The sequence below is a fragment of the Podarcis vaucheri genome (genome assembly GCF_965113315.1).
Source record: "Podarcis vaucheri genome assembly, chromosome: 8".
In the NCBI taxonomy this organism is placed as follows: domain Eukaryota; kingdom Metazoa; phylum Chordata; class Lepidosauria; order Squamata; family Lacertidae; genus Podarcis; species Podarcis vaucheri.
Window position 1 is genome coordinate 33,247,436 of NC_138766.1, and position 18,883 is coordinate 33,266,318.

At 41.9% G+C, this 18,883-nt stretch overlaps 1 protein-coding gene across 3 annotated transcripts in view; it reads right to left on the reverse strand.

Annotated features, from left to right (window-relative positions):
• The window catches only part of JARID2 (jumonji and AT-rich interaction domain containing 2), a 208,527-nt gene that overhangs the window by 107,066 nt on the left and 82,578 nt on the right, over positions 1 to 18,883 (reverse strand). For all 3 annotated transcript variants that reach the window (XM_082234204.1, XM_082234203.1, XM_082234205.1), the window contains exon 2: positions 1,797 to 1,932. In XM_082234204.1, coding sequence (XP_082090330.1) covers positions 1,797 to 1,932 — 136 coding nt within the window. The remainder of the gene's footprint in view (positions 1 to 1,796; positions 1,933 to 18,883) is intronic.

Below are 18,883 nucleotides of genomic sequence, written 5' to 3' on the forward strand. Positions count from 1 at the left end.
GCTGTGGTTGTCGAACGAAAGCTAAATAAGAAGGTATACAGTGACATTTCTCCTCCTTTCGTTTAGTGAAAATATTTGTTAAAAGAATGCTCCAAGATTTTCTGGATGAGGCTCAACTAATTTGAAAGGGATAATTTTTTAACGATTGCCTATGCAATACACAAACATGAGCAAATATAGACGGGCATTTTAGTTATGCAAGTTATTTAAGTTATGAACATGTATGACCACAGAGGGGACCACTAGGGGCGCATCAGAAGATGGCTGACAATAACATCTCTCCGACCCACACGAGGTAAATTGGAGGCTGTGATGGGAGTAAATAGCCTCCCTACCCCCCCCCCCAGGATTGTGGTGGGGGACTGCCCTTGCCTGCTGTGCCCTATACCACCCCCGAATTTGTGGGGATGGGGGCACTAGGCACAATGCCCTCCTGTGGGATTTCGGCGCTCCTGGACGCCGTCTCTGATCCGCGCCACTAGCTGCAAGAACTTAAAAAAAAAAAAAAACCAATTTGGATGAAGTGAATGCACATATTTCAAGGAAGAAGGGGGAGTAAAGACTGCTAACAGAAGAGATCGCTGATAAAACAAGACGAGTCGGGGGAACAAGTATAAATCATGAGAAGATACGCCAAGACTCGGTATGGCAAAGGGACTGATGGGGGAGGGGGAAAAAACTTTCCTTTCATTCCTTTATGTGATTAAACAAGAATCCCCCCACTCACAAGTCAGAAATGTCGTTTTGAGGACTTAAGCTGTGGATTTAAGGCTGTGTGGAGATAAACTTTCGAACCAAAGCATGTTTTAAGAAGAGCGTAGAATGTATAAGGGCTTTGGAATGACGCAGTTAAAAATACCGTCACCATATTGGGAAGTTCTGTCGGAGGACTTAAGTCTGAGAGGAGAAATAGAGAAATAGTGCTGTCTTTATATTGTGGGTGAAACTCCTCAGTGGGACTTAAGAACGACAGTTCTGTAATTAATGATGGAAAGAGCGCTGTTATCTATGAAGGCGATGATATATGGAAACCATCTCAATTTGAGGACTGGAAGAACGAAAAAATTCACACAGGATTATTATTGGTGTTTATCGGCTTAAGGAGATTATCAGAAGAGATCATAAAGAAAAAAGAGAAAATATATGAACAAGATGTGATGTGGAAACAGCAAGATAAGTCTGGATAACTTTGTTTGGACTGATTTGGACATTAACGCAGTAGCAAGAAGATGATCAGAATCCCCCTTCGGATCTTGAAAAATGGGTTCCCTCAACAAAATTTAAAATTTGGCTTTGTAATTCGGAATTTATGTGATTTGATTTGATTTGATTTGATTTGATTGGCTGGTTAATAAAAATTATTTTTTTAAAAAAGAAAATGTATGACCACTGCAGCAAGAAGACAGTCATCTGTATCACTTCTCCATGCAACAAAAACAATTTTACCACTCCGCTGCTTCCATGAGTTTCCAAACGGGTGCACTTGTAGTAAACTTCTCTTCATCATAAAACCGGTACATCAATTCTCCATTAGTCTTTCGATCACGGTGAGAAACTGCAATGCTAGACTACGTAGACTTGATCTTGCTCAGGAAGAAACAGGCTTCCAAAAGAGGTTGCCAGAAACATGGAAAGCAAGTTCCTTCCCCCTCAATGAACTGACTGCTCACACAGTTGTATGATGTGACACATAACAGGGAAACAGAAGGGGGAAAGCAGGCTCCAAGAAACTTCTGCTGTGACTCCCAAACATAGCACACAGAGCTGGAGCAAAGCTGATCCGCCAAGAAACTTACCATTCACGCCTTTGAGACTCCCATTGATGCCATCCCCATGCTGCCTCTTCTGCGCATTCTTGAATTCCTTTAGGGATAAGTAAAGGACTTTTCGTACCACCCTCTCCTCCGACCATGGAATCCCATCACTATCATCCTAATAGAACAAGAAAAAAAGAAATGAGACATTTTACTTAATATTTCAAAACATGCACATATACGTTATTCTGGCTGCCAAGATGAGTTTTCAGCTTTTTCAAAAAACAAACTTTTGGGGTTGTTGTGAAGACAAAATACCGCTGTAAGGTCTATAGGATAATGGATGGGATTAAAAAACATTCTTTTGAAGAAATAAGCAAATAAAATGAAACACACAAAAATGTAAGACATCTGTTTTCTTGGCTTTAATTTTTAATAGAAGGGAGCAATAAATAAGTCATATTCAAAAATGTGCTGGAGGTGAAAAAGGAGAATGGAACATTTTACCATGTAGCAGACATTTAGTTAAGCACAAAAATACTGTAATATTATTATTAGAATAATAACAGAAATATTGAAATATGAAGTTCCCTTAGATCCCGTACTGATATCGCCGAACTATGTATCACCACCAAGAAGAAGGAAGATAACAAACTTAAACCCTATGGGCGGAATTCACCCAATGAACCCCATCAGTGGCAGCCCTACCAAGAACACCCTCTTGCGCGATGGGGCTTCCCCCCCCCCACATGTTCCTGCACCTCCTGAAATTGGCTGGATTTGTGTGGGAGAACCCCTGGAACAGCACATGGGGGAGGGGGGTCGTTCTATCTGGCAAACTGCAATGCTTGCGTAGACAGAACAATTGTAATAGCCACCCTATTTGTTAATAGCTGCAAGGATGTTATTGGCTGAAAACGGGTTACATTACTGCCTCCCTGGAAAGAATGGTTTAACAAACTTGGGGATTTGGCTATGATGGCAAAAAAAACCCCTTCTTATATAATAACAACAACTGCAAGTGAATGCAGACATAAATTCTGCGGAAACTGCTTGCCTTCTACAATACTGCAATCTCTGCAAAAGCAAGTTCTGATAGGTCTTTAGGTTTTGTAAGAATAAGGCTGCAATTTTATGTTATTTCATAAAGGTAAAGGTAAAGGTACCCCTGCCCATATGGGCCAGTCGTGACCGACTCTAGGGTTTGCGCGCTCATCTCACTTAAGAGGCCGGGAGCCGGCGCTGTCCAAAGACACTTCCGGGTCACGTGGCCAGCGTGACGAAGCTGCTCTGGCGAGCCAGCACCAGCGCAGCACACGTAAACGCCGTTTACCTTCCCGTTAAGTAAGCGGTCCCTATTTATCTACTTGCACTTAGGGGTGCTTTCGAACTGCTAGGTGGGCAGGAGCTGGGACCAAACGGCGGGAGCTCACCCCGCCGCGGGGATTCGAACCGCTGACCTTACGATCAGCAAGTCCTACGCACTGAGGATTTACCCACAGCGCCACCCGCGTCCCTTATGTTATTTCATACGTACTTGCAGAATATTGTGATGCAAAGTATTTTTTGGAGCAGGGTTTTGTTGATTATTCATAATTATTATCAAATTATTAAATAAATGGGGGGGGGGAGTAGACTAACAGGCCCGTTAACTTCAATGGGTATATTCTGAACTGAATTTAGCTGGATACAACCCATATAAAATACTAATCTTTTGCTATCATGTTTCCTATGTTCCAATTTCCCCATTCTGCCAACATGTTTTTTGAAAACAGTTCTTTGCCCTAGAGTTTCTCAAGGGCTGCACCACTGCCAAGTGAGAAAATTAGAGTTTTTTGGATGACCTTCATTTCGGAAAACATGAGCCAACTCACTAACACAGTTCAGTAAGAAATCCAAACACCAGTATCAATAATCCATTCCAGAGGGTAAGAAAGTTTACACGCTGCATGACAAGTATGGTCAATAAGACTGCAACATTTTTTTAACAAAAACAAAAACCTATTTTGAGCGAGATACATCCTGGATACTTAAGGCTGAAAGCAATCCTCTGATCACTGAGCCCAAATGTTTGCTTTCAGTTCTGTGACAGATTACTTGACTGCCTGAAAAGGAAAACAGGCAGCAAAATAGTAGTGATAGCAAAGCAAGTTAGCAATTTGGCAGAAGACGATCATTATACACTGGGGAAGCACTACTGCACAGTAACAGGAGAAAATTATGCCTAGATTCCTTTGAACATGAAGCATATGCACATTTGAGCCAGAATGACAGCATCTGTGGAAGAGTTCTCAAGGCAAGCATGCCCAAACAAAACTTAGAACCTTTCTTATTTTCTTGCACACAGCCAGCCCCCACCAGTAGGTTCATCACGAGCACGGAAATGTGGAAAATAACGACAAAAATTATATCTGAAAGACAATCCCTTCCCAGCAAATAACCTTAAATATTCATAAAGTATGCAATAGAAACTAAAGAATTAAACCACAAATGCCCACTACTTAGAATCAGAGAATTGTAGAGCTGCAAGGGACCATGAGGGTCATCTAGTCCAACCCCTACAATGCAGGAATTTTCTGCCCAGCATGGCTCTTGAACCCATGACTCTGAGATTAAGAGTCTTTCGCCCTACTGAATGAGCTATCCCAGCTGTTCCCAAAAGAGGAAGGGGAAAACCACTCAGGTCCCAGCAAGGATCGAACTTGACACCCCTGTCTTACAAGGCCTGTGCTCTAACCACTGGGCTATAGAGCAACTTCTATTACAGCGGTGGCACAGAAGAAGCCCCAGAGCATCACACGAGAAGCCCACCTTGCAGTTCCAGCCCGCATCACATCAGTCCTTGGGAAAGTGGATTAAAGCTGCTCAGTGTCAAGACTCACGGAACTGGAAGGTTTGTTGTTACGGTGGTTGCCTTGTTGTTGAAGTAACCTAAGTGTCAGGCCTGAGGTTTTCAAAATTTAATGATAATCAGAGTCACAACTTGGTCGCATCCATATGAGACATGTTAATGGGGTATTTCACATATTTTATTGCCGCACTGAGCTAAGTCAAATTGTGTGTGTTGTCCAAACCCAGGCTTCTGGATAAACTCTCTCCTCGCTAATTTTGAGGTGGTTAGTGTGCACAGAAGTAAAAAAAGACTGGAGATAAGTAGAGGAGCAGATGGCCAGTAGTCTGAAGTCAGAGCTTGGCTAACCAAGTTATGTGAACCACGCCAGTAAGTCTTAGTGTTAACTAATAATTAAAGTTAGCACTTATATAAGTCAATCAAAATAGGAAATATCCATTTCTGTTAGGAAATGCTTGACATGATTAAGTCAGCGAAAGGCCAAGGAAGGACGATACATGATGCTGGAACTTTCTCCCAATCCCTTATTCATGGTTAAGAAATTGGAAACATGAGGTGTACCTTGTTTGACCCAGTGTGCAACTACTGCTTGCTTGTTTGTATGTATGTATGTATGTATGTATGTGTGTGTGTACGCACAGATATACACACCACATGCAAAAACAAAACAATGAAAACAAAACATAGACAATACGTTTCATAATTTCTACTTCTCTGCTGAAAGAGCACAACACACCACCACTTTTGCTATTAACATGAAATAAGCTCAAAGATGAGTCGTCCTGCCCCCTCCCCACAAAAAGCACATTTCTGCTCCTATTAAAGCTGTGTAATGCTTTAGGCGCTTCACACACAAAAATGAAAACTAACGACAAGACCCTGCTCACATGCTTGCAATCTAAATACTGCAGAGGCACAGGGAAATGAGGACGAAGCAAAGGGAGATTAGCAACGTTATATGGACAGGGTCTTCATAAAAGTTTGCAATCATGATTACACATCAGTGAAAGCGATTTTTTCTTTTCGGTATCAGAAAAAAGAATGCATGCTTATCTAAGATGTGTTTCACGTAGAATTCTAGCAGAAAGCAAGAAACCTACAATTTAATTAACTAGCCTAAAATCTAATTAATTAGGACGTGAAGAGAGAAAACGCAGCCGTTTGTATTGTTTCACTGACAAATTGAATTCTGCTGATGGGATTAATTTTTAGATTATTCCTGGCACACACTGAGCAACAGAGCTAGTGACCTACGAAAGGTACAATCCATCTTCTGGGACATCACCGTCATCAGTCTAACACAGAGGACACTGAAAAGGAGACTCAAGTGAAAGGTATTTCTGACATACCGTTTGCCTTGGTTGTGGACAACTTGTCATTTAAAAGTTGAATTAGAAGGAGATTATTTCTGGTTCCCCTTCTGTAGATACTGGAAAATACAGCTGCTAAGCTGATATAATTCCTGGTGGTGTAAATCTATGTAATATCAGATCTGGAAAATACAAGCAAGTTCAGCTAATCTAGCTCCCACTCTAGATCTGAAATACAATTTTCCTGTTTTATCATTGAGGGGGTTTTTTTTGGGGGGGGGGTTGTGGTGTGTGTTTTCATTTTGCTTTGTTTTCCTGTAAGTCACTTTGAAACTCTTATATATTTAAATGTAATTTTAATTAACACCACCAACCAAACACCTAATATTTTCACACACACTTCTAATAGTATGTTTTCACACTCAAGTACTACTAAGCAGAGTTCATTCCCATATTTCCGCCAGGCATCTTCACATCATTTGCACTCTTCACATCATTCTTGCACTGACTTCTGATTCGTGTCCAGCCCAGTTCAAAGTGCTGGTTCTGACTTTTAAAACCCTAAATGGCTGAGTCAGTAGAGCACGAGGCTCTGAATCTCAGAGTTGTGGGTCCGTGCCTCATGTTTGGGAAAAGATTCCTGCGCTGCAGGGGGTTTGGACTAGACGACCCTCATGGTCCATTCCAACTCTACAATTCTCCAATTGTATGATACTGTCTGCCAGTTGAGATCTTCAAGGTGGTGTTCTGTTGTGCATGCCAGAAATCAGGCTGGTGACAATGTATTTTAAACTTTGTATGTTGCTCTGGCACCATGCTTCTGTATTGTGCTAACTTGACTTAAAAGACCATGAGTTTCTGCCTTAGTTTCCTCCTGTTAAACACATCAGCAGATTTTAGGTTAAGACTAGCCTTCAGCAAACAGGAGCCAGAGTCCAATGTAGCAAAGAACCTCTAGAGGAGAAGCTAGGCTATTTGTTTTATTGTATGTATACAGCTTGACAACAGTGATTATTTTATTTGAAGAGTGAGTTCATGAGGTACTGCGATAGCTTGGAGCATGTATATTATGACTCAGTGTTGTCTGGCAAATTTCCAGTTCTGTTCCTAGAGACTTCCCAAGCAAACACCTCCTGACCCCATTTCTCGTGCCAGGTCTTCAGACAGCAGAACCACCCCTGACAAAAATTAAACAAAAATAAAATGAGTGTTTGTAATCACCTCTCTGAACAGGTTGAGCACCGCGCTTACTGAATAAATGAGCATTTATATGAGTGCAGTCTCCAAAGGGCCCTCCCACACACTGAAATGGAAGTACCAGAGAAGGAAAATGCTTCTAGCCTTCCATGCTAAACCTGACAGGAAAAGCTGCACTGCATGTGAAAAACCTAACCTTTGGGATTAAAGAAGAACAAGCTCTGCTCCCCTCCCACAAAGCCATTTCTAAATGTAACTGGAGTCTCTTACCTGTGGGTGAGAGTACATCCACAGCTGGAACAAAAGGAAGCATCTGCATTCAAAAGCTACATTACAGGCAGTGACCTATTTGTGCGGGGATTACATTTTGAGGCACTGTGTGCTTACTGAAGTCGCATATAATCGGAACACCCACTGAAAGCCTACAGAGACCCCGCCCCGCCAAACCCCTGCCCCTTTTGGTGATGTTTTTGGGTCACTTCTGGGTTTGGTGCAAACCATGTATATGCAGTCACACATATTTTGGACATGCCTAAAGCAGTTGCTGCCTTTCCTTAGATGAATGGATGTATCATGGCTGGAATCTGCAGTGCTGCTCAGGCATGCCCAAGGTCTTGCATGTGCCCAGTGGGATTTCCCCCCTCCCCTACCACTTCTAAAAATAATACTTAGAATTTGTGCAATGCTTTTTAGCGTATTCAGAGTACATAATTTACATCGGGATGGTTCACACACCACACTAAGCAAACAAACAACCAGGTTTTGGGAGACTGGATCATGGCCTCTTTGCTCCTCTTTGCTGTTGTTCTCTAGCTATGCCATTCTGAAATCTACGTGTTGTATAGTAGGCTAGCCACTACACACACATCCCCCTCTATCCTTAGATCATGTGCAGAAATGTTACTTGTGGCAGTGCACCCTAGACAGTATCAGAGGGTGGTGACCCAAAAACAAGCATTTCCTGTTGTTGCCACTGTACTGTGGGATGCCCTCGACTTTGCCATGCATAAAGCAGCAACCATCCATTGCTTCAGATGTCTTGTGAAGGCATATCTTTTTGCACCAGCTTTCCCTAACTCAAAAGATTGGACCCTGCCCTCCATGTCTGACTAATTTCTGAATTTCTGTTTAATTTACTTGTATATGTTTCGATACTGCTGTTTTATTGGCTAATACTGAGACATGGTTTAACTTAGTGTTATGTGCAAAGTGGGCCTCTGACAATGAAGCAATTTCCAGCACAGCATTCACAGTCCACCCCGCGATTGCACTGCAGTTTGCAAATATTTGATTCCAGAAACTCTGCTGGATTGGGCAGGTCCACCACATATGTATGTGGGTACCAAATAACCTCATAGTTCCTCCATCTTAGGGGAGGTGGGTTTTGTTATATATGGTTTTAGCTGTAGTGGTGTAAAGTACAATATAAATGTAAAGTCTTAAATGAATTTCCTTATTTTCACAACTACTGACATTAAAGGATGTTTACTCTAGGTAGATGACCAAATACAAGGACTTTGAGAAGTCTCCCAAAACCCTTTCTCACATGGTCTTTAGCTCTTCTGTTATATACTGTTATTTATAGCAAGAAGGAACCAGTTCCTTAACATTTGCAGAATACAATGATATAAATGTTTACAATGCAGTCAAAAGGTCTTGTGCCGTTCGTTTTGACACTAGGAGTGGAACGTAAACCTTGTATTTGCTGGAGAACAAACATGGTTGTCCTACCCATGCTCAACTGTTACTATAATTAGTTTTACAGCTGTAGAGCCACATCCTGGTGCATATGAAGAACACTGGGAGAAGCAACTATAGAAGCTTGTTCATTCATTTCAACAGACACTCCTAATCCATACACACAGAGAAACATGTGAGAAGAATCTTATAGGTCAAGTACATCCTCTGCATGTATAAAATTTCCTCCAGTGTCGGGGCCCTCCAGTTAAAAGAGCTTAAGTAGCAAGGCTGGGAAAGAGCGCTGCCTAAGAACAAGAACAGCAGCTGTCAGTCAGGAATCAACAGCATGTATTTAATAACTTGGTCTCACTCGGAATAAGGCATCTTTATATGTTCCTACATGCGCAGACTGGAACCCTCTAGTCAAATAAAAGGGCAGACTGCATATCCAAGTACATGCAGCTCTCCAGAATGAGGCTTAGGTGAAGAGGCTGCTTTAGTTAATGTGCGCCCGATATTTATAAAATAAGGCACACAATGCCAGTGGTTTTCTTGTAGGTTTTTCAAGCGAGTTACTGTAAAAAAAATTAAAAAAACCCTTAACCCAAACAGTAAATCCAGACTAACTGGTGTTGACATTTTCCCATTCATCAAGGGAAAAGGATTAAAATTGAAAGGTTTCTCCTCTGGAGACAGTAGCTTGAGTTCAGCAACTTCCCTAATGCACCAGCTAATTGAATTGTTATTTTGAAATCTAATGAATTAATCATCCAGAAAGAAAGCAGCTCTGTGAGTGAGTGAGCGAGTGTGTGTGTAGATATAGATAATACACGCCCACACCAAATGTGTTTCAGAAGCAGAGTCCCACACCTACAGGGGCTTTCCCATTCCTTTCTACCTCCACAACAGGGAATCTCCAAGCATACATTGCATTTCAAACAAAAGGAAAAGGAAACTGCTGTGCACAAGGATTTGAATCATGCCTGGTTTGTCCACAAAAATAAAAGCACAGTAACTGAAAGGTCCTACCTTTTACACATTTTGAGGGTATGCCAAGTAACTGTTTTCTTTATAACAGCACTGAACACGAAGTGTTAAGGGAGGTGGGGAGCATTTCCCAGAGAAGATGCAAATAGAAAGGTGGGGGGAGATGTTGTCATCATTGCTGGGGGTTTTGCACCACAATTGCTCTGCCACTTTGGGACAAGCAAGTGATCTTCAGAAAACTTGGCACAATCCTTGTGAAGATTGCGTTTGCAGATACATTTATTTATAAACCCCATCGCCCCCATCCTTAAGCAACCTGGAATGCATGCAAAGCATTTCAAAATATTTAGTGTTTGTCCGCAATGCTCTATTTTACACATGCAAGCAGGGTAACCTGCCCCCAAACCATTCTATGCCATAGAGATGAAAACCTAGGTGTAAATCCGCCAATCGAGCCACACTAAAAATAATCAAGAGGGCCTGATCATCTAAATAAATAAATTGAATAAAATAATTCATGTGACTTTCTATATCTTAAGATTGAATACTGCCAACATACCTTGAAAACAGCAACCTTTGTTTCTTTAAAAATGCAGCAAAAAAACCCCACAATTATTACAAAGCACAGTCCTGCCCGTCTGGGTATCTAGCCACTGACAGAGGCTTTAGCCAAACAAAATCAACTGAACAGCTGCCAAGTCAGCTCTTTGAGGGTGGGGTTATGTCAGACATCTAATATAATAGTCAACATATGCACATGTGCTGTATGACATCCATGTTTATGGCTCAATGTAGGTCTATAAGATCTGTTAAAATATAGAGGCAATGCTTCATTCCATTGCTGACTGAAGGGCTTTTATTACTCTGAGGATAATCAAGACCCTGTGCAACATTTCTTTATTGTGCATCTAGACAGAGGGCTAGATTCAACTAAATACATGCCCTAGTGACAACAAGTGCAACGTCCTGTTAGACCAATGGGGCACCTGTGCCTCTCTCTGAAATTGGCGCTCTCTCTCTCTCTCTCTCTCTGTGTGTGTGTGTGTGTGTGAGAGAGAGAGAGAGAGAGAGAGAGAGAGAGCGAGAACACCTCTCCCTCCCCAGAGCAGCATGGGAGCAGGACAGGGGAGATGGTTCCGTCTAGCAAGCAGAAATACTTGAAACTGATGGAACGATTACAATAGAGCAACACAAGTATTTTCAGTAACTTCAAATGAGTAATGCAATATTTAGCAATACTATCACCCACAGCATCACCAACTTTTCTAAAGATTGCTAATCTAACTCTGGTTTCAACACTTTCCCCAAAGTATCTGTCACCATGTATGCTAAACAAATAATTTTTCATTCATTTCAGTGCTGCTCACATCAAAACATGCGCTCACCGAGCAACAGCTAGCTAACTCGTTCCATCAGTGCAAGTATTTTTGTCTGTGCAATGGAACTTTCTTCCTACTCTCCCCACGCACCCCTTAAATCGGTTTTTGGGGTTCACCCAACCTTGCAGAAAAGGTTTGGGGAGGGGGAGTTCCATTATGCAAGTGGAAATCTTTGTGCTGAAGGAACAAGTTAGTAGAATACCACCCACTGTTTTTAAGTAAAGGTTCCTTGACATTATTTTGACACCACCATTGATTAAGCTATTTCATGGCTATTATGCACTACGGTACTTTTTATTATGACACTGCATAGAGGTTATCACATGCAACACTGTGTGTCCCCTGTCCTTGATAAAAATACTGCTTGCAATAATTTGGCCTACAGAGAACTCGTAAGATTTTTAGAGTAATAGGTTATCTGCATGGCTGTCCTACCAAGTGGACTTTTCTTCCTGTATTTGAATTTAATTTGCTATTAATGGGGGGTTTCATTAATGTGCTATTTCCAATATAACTGTTATTTTATGGATGGCTGCATCATCTTGTTTTATTGCCCTAGATCATAATATTGCACTTAATGCTTTGCTTTCACGTGGTTTAGTTTTTCTGTTTTCAGGTTTTTCTTCATTGGTTCCCCCCTGATAACAATGATCAGTTGAATCAGCAGCAGACTGTTTGGTCTACGCTCTCTTCTCAACCTTCTCCTCAGATGCAGTCTCCCCTAGCAACAGACGATACTGCTTTATACAATATCAGATCACTGATCCATCTGGCTCACTGCTAGCTACATTGACTGGAAGTGGCTTTTCAAGGTTTTAAGCACAGCTCTTCTCAGTCTTACCTGCAAATGCCAGGCATTGGAACCTGGAACCAACGGCATACAAACCACATCTCCTATACTAGTGAGCCACTTTAACATCATCACTACAAAGATATTTTCACTAATCACAGGTATCTCACATCACAGTTTTCTAAGTCTACTTTGGATAGCCAAAAATGCTGCAGTCTTGAATTTTGCCAAGTCGCTGTTGTTTGAAGAAGACATGCTGCACCTTTGAAAACAAAACTTGCAAGACCATGGCAATAGTAAAGTGTGGGGCAAGTAGGATAGCATCATTTAATTTCTATTTAACAGAATCTTTGAAACATCAAAGCAGTTGAACATTATGCCATGAGGAGCTCACAGGTCGCACTGCAACACAACAGTATTTTGCTAACATGCCAAAGTACAGTGTGCTGCTAAATAACCTGACAGAAGAAAAGGCTGGTGCTATTAAGGTAGGAATTGAAGAAAAATACCCTGGGATTGCAACTTCACATTAAAAGGAGGGTTTCGTACTATCTGTGCCCTGTTTTATATTTTCCAGAATAGAAAAAGACAATTCTGTGGATTAAGCACAGTGATGGTCAACACGAATGGAACACCATTAGCTGGGCAAAAAGAGATTTAGGTTAGCCAGCAAGAGAGAAAATGCTTTGTGTTAAGGTTCTAGTGTGCATGCAGTTTTGTTCTCAGATAGGAAGCATACTAGATTTTACTGTGTAAAATACTTACACAAGGCACATCTTATTCAACTACATGTTTATTAGCTGGAAGTTTATAGTGCAAACATTTTCTTCAAAGTCTTTAAAGTTGCGTGGTCAAAATCAAACATCTGACTTCTAAGTGGTCATTGCCTTTGGGTATTCAAAATTAAACTCAATAAGAGTGGATAAATTAGATTCTCAAAACCATAAGAGCCAACTCCTAGGGACCAAAGTCCCTTCGCTGCCGCCACCCTCAAACTGAGAGCCCTCAAAGTTAATGGGCATTGCCATTCAAATGGTGTGTGCGTGCTGCATAATGTGATTGATTATGTGGGGTGGGGCTTACCTGGCTGCCCCAATATTTAATTCAAGTTAGCACCCCTTCTCAAAACACTTCCCCCCACCAACCAAATCATAAAACTGTAGGTCCATGGCAACAATGCAAACAGGATTAATTAATAAGGGTGAGTAATCCACTAAACATACTTTGAACAGCCTTGCAGGTATCAGAAAGTGGCTTCTGTCTCATTTAGTTTTAATCTTGGCTGTGAGACGTGGAAGACCTGCTTCCTGCCTTGCAGGCCTTTCCCCACCTGGCCTAGAAGGAACTGACTCCAGCTACTAAAGCTGAGGTTGTCATACTCACCACTGAATGTCGTTGCTATTCACCCCTAATTCCAGCCTCAACACAGATCCTTCCACTCTTTTCTTTTTGTACTTGATGGTACAAGTCTAATGACATTCAGTGGTGAGTATGACATTTTACCACAGAATGTAGAGTAACTTGGCAAGAGGAATTCTGTGAACAATATCTAGTCTACAGTTTCCTGGAAGACCTTGCCCCAAACAATCTGATGTCACCGGAAGTACAAAAAGAAAAGATTGGAAGGTGTATGCTACCTTTCAAGAGGCATGCCATCAATTGACTATGCTGTACGTGAGGAGACAGCAAATACAAGATGATGTAAGGGAATTCATTCAACCTCATGTTGACAGTAGGCTTGTACTAAAGTTTTTAAAATGGCGATATGATATTGTGTTAGGACTGCATATTTATAAGCTTTCCTCGCATATTGACAAACTTCTCAACTGCACACAAAATTAGACTAATTAGAAAGTAGGCTTAAATTAGACTTAAAATGTACTAATTTTGAGTGTGTTGAAGAACCAACATAATAGTACCTCTTATTCCAAACCTGTCAGACATGTAGTCTGAAAACAAGAAGCAACTGCAAACAAGTTTAAACCGGCTGTGAAGAACACAATGTTGCCTTCAATTTTGATATTAGTGTTCTTGAAAAAGTACAAGCCTTCCCCTTTTTTTAGTGTGTGTTTATAAATTAGAGAATGCTGCATTTCATAAAAATCATATACTTCAGAGCTTATGAATTCTGACAATGTACCCAATGAACAGGAAACTTCAATCTTGCAAAAGTACCACATGGTTACTCTCTCCACCTTGAGTGTTAAACCTCACTCTAGCTTGGAGAGAGGTTGCTCTTCCGTTTTATTTTCAGTTTGTTCAAGCAGTGAAAATCATTCCCTACTCCGTGGTGAACTAGGACTAAAACCTTGATCTCTCGGGTTGAAGTCCAACCATCTTATCCAGTGGCCCCCAGTGTCACTTAATGCTTAGGATGCCTGCTAGGTAACAACAATATATGGCATACATAGCACGTTGACCAAATGCCAATTAGGTCACAACGTTTTTAAATAACTTTGCAAAGCAGTAACCCTTGGGCTGCAATCCAGACCAATGCTGAATGTATTTAAACACTGTTAAAATGGGGGTGGGGAGGGAATTGAAATAGGTGCCTACGTATCAAGAGATGAACTGCCACACTAGATTAGACCAAGGAACCAATGAGCCCAGGACTCCATCGCCCTGTATTAGGAAGGCAGGCAGATGCTCCAGGGAAGTTCATAAGCAGGTCAATATGTAGATAGCTATCTTCTGTGCCAATTCAGGACCTCCTTGCGGCTGTTATTTTAAAGAGCAACCTAAGAGAAACGGCTATGTGTTTAACATTTCATTTAAATAGCCCCTGGTCCCCACAATCTCCCAGAGTAATCTAAGGAGGCATTTGAAGAAGCCCAAGAGGCAACCAAAGCGTAATGGTTTAAGAGTGCCATTATAGCCACATTTGCAGTTTCCAAACCACTGCAGTATTAGTGTAATAGCTTTATTTTAATTCTTCTTTTTGGTACATATTGCACCAGCGAGTCTTCATCACTTTGCAGGAGAAAACACCCTAAATATGAAACACTTCTAAGCCTGAACACTCTGGCAATCCTGCTACCACAGTGCACAAACTCTTCCTGGCAGTCTTCAGAATCTATTTTTAACCGAAGTGCAGGTTCTTCACCTGGGGGGGGGGGGGATTCACAGCAGGAAATCCCTAAAGGGGAGGAAGAATGCGGCCTGAATAGGCTGAAGACAAAACAAGCCTCACTAAGGACCGGGCACATTCCTCCCATCTGGAAAAAAAGTCCCAACACTCATGCTGCATACATCAAGTTTCCAGAAGCGCAGGGGGGACGCCCCCCTCCCCTCCTCGGAGATACACGTTTCTCAATATCCTTTCATAATTCACTAAAAGGGGAAACATGTCCATATTTCACTGAAATACACCACTTCCTCCCCCTCCGTTCTAAATAATAAAGTTATATAAAGATCCACAGTTATGGCTTCTTCACTTCCTACTAGAACATTACAAGAAGCTTGCAGAAAGATAAATCTACTCAACTCTGCACATTTATTCGGGCCAAAGTCATGTACACCTGTCTTTATTCCCAATTCTATGCTCCAACACTTTTGGGGTTGGCTATCCCAGTTCTGAAGTACCCAGACACCTGTTGTTCATCTGTTAACAAACCAGGCCCATTTATGCTTGTGTTGTGTTTACAAGGCCATCAGGATGCCATGGCTGCTATCCCACACTACCTGGCAGAGTTGGCTGCTAGTGCAACTATTTAGTTTAATTTGACTGTTGGAATTCAGCTGGTTCTTCCCCTACTCTTGAGGAAACCACTGTAAGGCTGTAGGTGCCCTGTGCCACTGGCCTAAGGTGAGTCATACACAGGGGGTAGCTGCAAAGAGAAAGGACTAGGGCAGATTCCTTAGGGCTACCAAGCTACCCTACATGATTAGCACTAGAACAGGGAACCATCCTAAAATCATATCATTAAAAAACAAATTTAAACTATTAGGTGTTCCAGAGGCAATCAAACAAAGAATCAAGTTCTAGAAGCATTTAAAACATAAACTTTCCCAAAGTGATAAGCTGCCAGAGGCGGTAGCATAGTTAAGGGGGCTGGGGAGGGCAATCCACACTGGGTGGCAGCTTCCAGAGGGTGGCCCAACGGCGGAACGTAGGTGCCCCAGCCGCCACCTGCCACTCAGCCATGGCCTCCCTCCAGTGGGCCCAGTGCTGCTGGAAAATGGAGCATGGGGTGATGCGCCAGGAGGGACGTCTGCCTCCATGGGCAGGGCACACACACAAGGCTCGCCCACCCGCCACGGGCACCCCAGTGGCTTGCTATGCTGCTGGCCAGAGGGTGTTAACATTCTTACAGTGTGAGCTTGATTTGGTACTGTATTTGGTCTGAAAAGAAAGTAAATGTGGAGAGCATTCATAAACTGATTTACTTGCTTGAATATAGGTACAGTAGGAGTGCAATTTTAAAAACAGTCCTGATGTTTGGTGAACTATATGGCAGCACAAATGGTATGCATGTATATGCTATATTTGGCAATTTCATCATGGGACCAGCTTCTCAACAAATTTCTTATGTCAAGAGTCACCTCACAATTCTAAATTTCTGATAAACTGTGATTACCTGATACCCATCAAAGTTAATACCTGTGTAATTAAACCCCCATATAACCCCACTCGAAGCTACTAACATGAGTTTGACCAAACTGCGGGAGGCAGTGGAAGACAGGAGTGCCTGGCTTGCTCTGGTCCATGGGGTCACGAAGAGTCGGACACTACTAAACGACTAAACAACAAATAACCCCACTCAGAACAGTGGGAATTATTTATGGATACAAAAGAGAGAGACTTCCTGGGTCTCTTAAAATGTATCAGTAAGTGGAAATGAATTATTGCTGATAGGGATAGACTTTATAAACTTCATTCTGTTGACAGATAAACACAACAGAAAAGGAGACTTAAGGAAGGGGGAGGAAAGTGGAGATGAAAACCAGAGTGGAAGTAGAAGACTGTTGACCATTTGATTTCTTTTGTTCCTTTGTGCATTTTATACAGACAATATGAACCGGGGGCAGGGGGTGTTCAATTTCCTTTCATGGTATCCTTCCTCTTGTTCACTTCTCCTCCAGAACTCCTACTATATCAGAAGGGGATGCCAAAAGCAATACATAAATGTTTGGCAAAACTATATAGTTGACAGTGCCAAATCCCAGCCTTGCTTACTTTGCTAGAAATAGAAAAGAACTCTCTTCCTATCAGTAAACTGGTCAGTGTCCAAAACATTACTGCTTCAAAACTTGGGAGTGTTGCTTTACAAGAAAGAGAATAAATACTCCAAATCTGTTGTGCTCAAAAAAGGTTTAACAGCAGACCCTAGAACTTCCTAATTTATTGTCCTTTCCTTTTCCTATAAGCAAAGGAGCCATGTGACATTCTCATGACTTTGGCTCCTTTTACACCAAGACCATTAAAAACTGCTTAGGCAACTCTTTTCCACAATCATGATTGTACAGCATCCTGTTCTTCCTTAACGGTCAACCAAATGTCTCTGGGGACACCCAGAAGCAGACATGAGGGCAATAGTTTCATCGCACTGTTGTTCTCCAGCAAGGCAAATCCTAGAAGTAGCATGTAACCACTGCAACACTGAAGACATTGATAGACTTCTCCTCCAAAACTAGGTTAAACATATCTAAATGCTGACAATCTGCTTCCTGCTCAGGGATAACTTAATGCTGAGATATATAATATTACAATAATAGCCTATATAGGTAAAGGTAAAGGGACCCCTGACCATTAGGTCCAGTCGCGGACGACTCTGGGGTTGCGGCGCTCATCTCGCTTTATTGGCCGAGGGAGCCGGCGTACAGCTTCCAGGTCATGTGGCCAGCATGACTAAGCAGCTTCTGGGGAACCAGAGCAGTGCACGGAAATGCCGTTTACCTTCCCGCCGGAGCGGTAACTATTTATCTACTTGCACTTTGACATGCTTTCGAACTGCTAGGTTGGCAGGAGCTGGGACCGAGCAATGGGAGCTCACCCCGTCATGGGGATTCGAACCGCCAACCTTCTGATTGGCAAGTCCTAGGCTCTGTGGTTTAACCCACAGTACCACCCGCGTCCCTTATAGCCTATATAGTTTTATTTAAAATCGGGTTTTTATCTTTAAAAGGTTACCAGAAGTTTAAAATGTGTTTTCTAGAGGATTAATAAGCAACTTCACAGGTAACTGTTTTTAATCCTGAATTTTAAATTATTGTAATCCATGCTGGAACCTGCTGAAGGGCAGATTAATAACTAACAACTAATAATAATAATAAGTTCCTCCCTACTGCACAATTATGCTTTCTTGACTGTCACAGTGCTGCAAAGCACATACCTTAACCTTGCAATTTGCCATTTATCCAGTTAGCAGTGGTGAGTGCCATTTGCCCTCAAGTCAACAGTTATGAGTTACTTCTTATTTATCTGGAGCATTTGTAACCCACTTTTCAGCCCAAAGCCTCCCATAATAGCTAACATACAATTAGACAAAACAAAATGTCCTTGCCAACAGACACAACACAAGGAAAAATGCAAACGCAGGCACCAATTCTTAAACTTAAATAGTAGTTCTTATAATGACAAGCTGCAACAAAGAGTTCAGGGGGAGAAGTGTTCGTCTTTACGCAGAGCTGATGGAATGAGTGCTGCTTCCCATCTCTGCCACTGACACAGCCTGATGGAATAACTGCTGCCATGCAACAGATGAGGGAAGGGGAGGACGGATGGAGCTGGCCTTTCATAGGAGCTGCTAAAATGTTGGTTTTACTCTGAATTCTGCAGAACCTGCTGCCTAGAAACTATGAGAGTGGGGTATAGGGGATTGGAATGCTAAAGTAGGGAATCAAGAGATAAAAGGAACAACTGGCAAGTTTGGCCTTGGAGATCAAAACGAAGCAGGGCAAAGGCTAATAGAGTTCTGTCAAGAGAACAAGCTGGT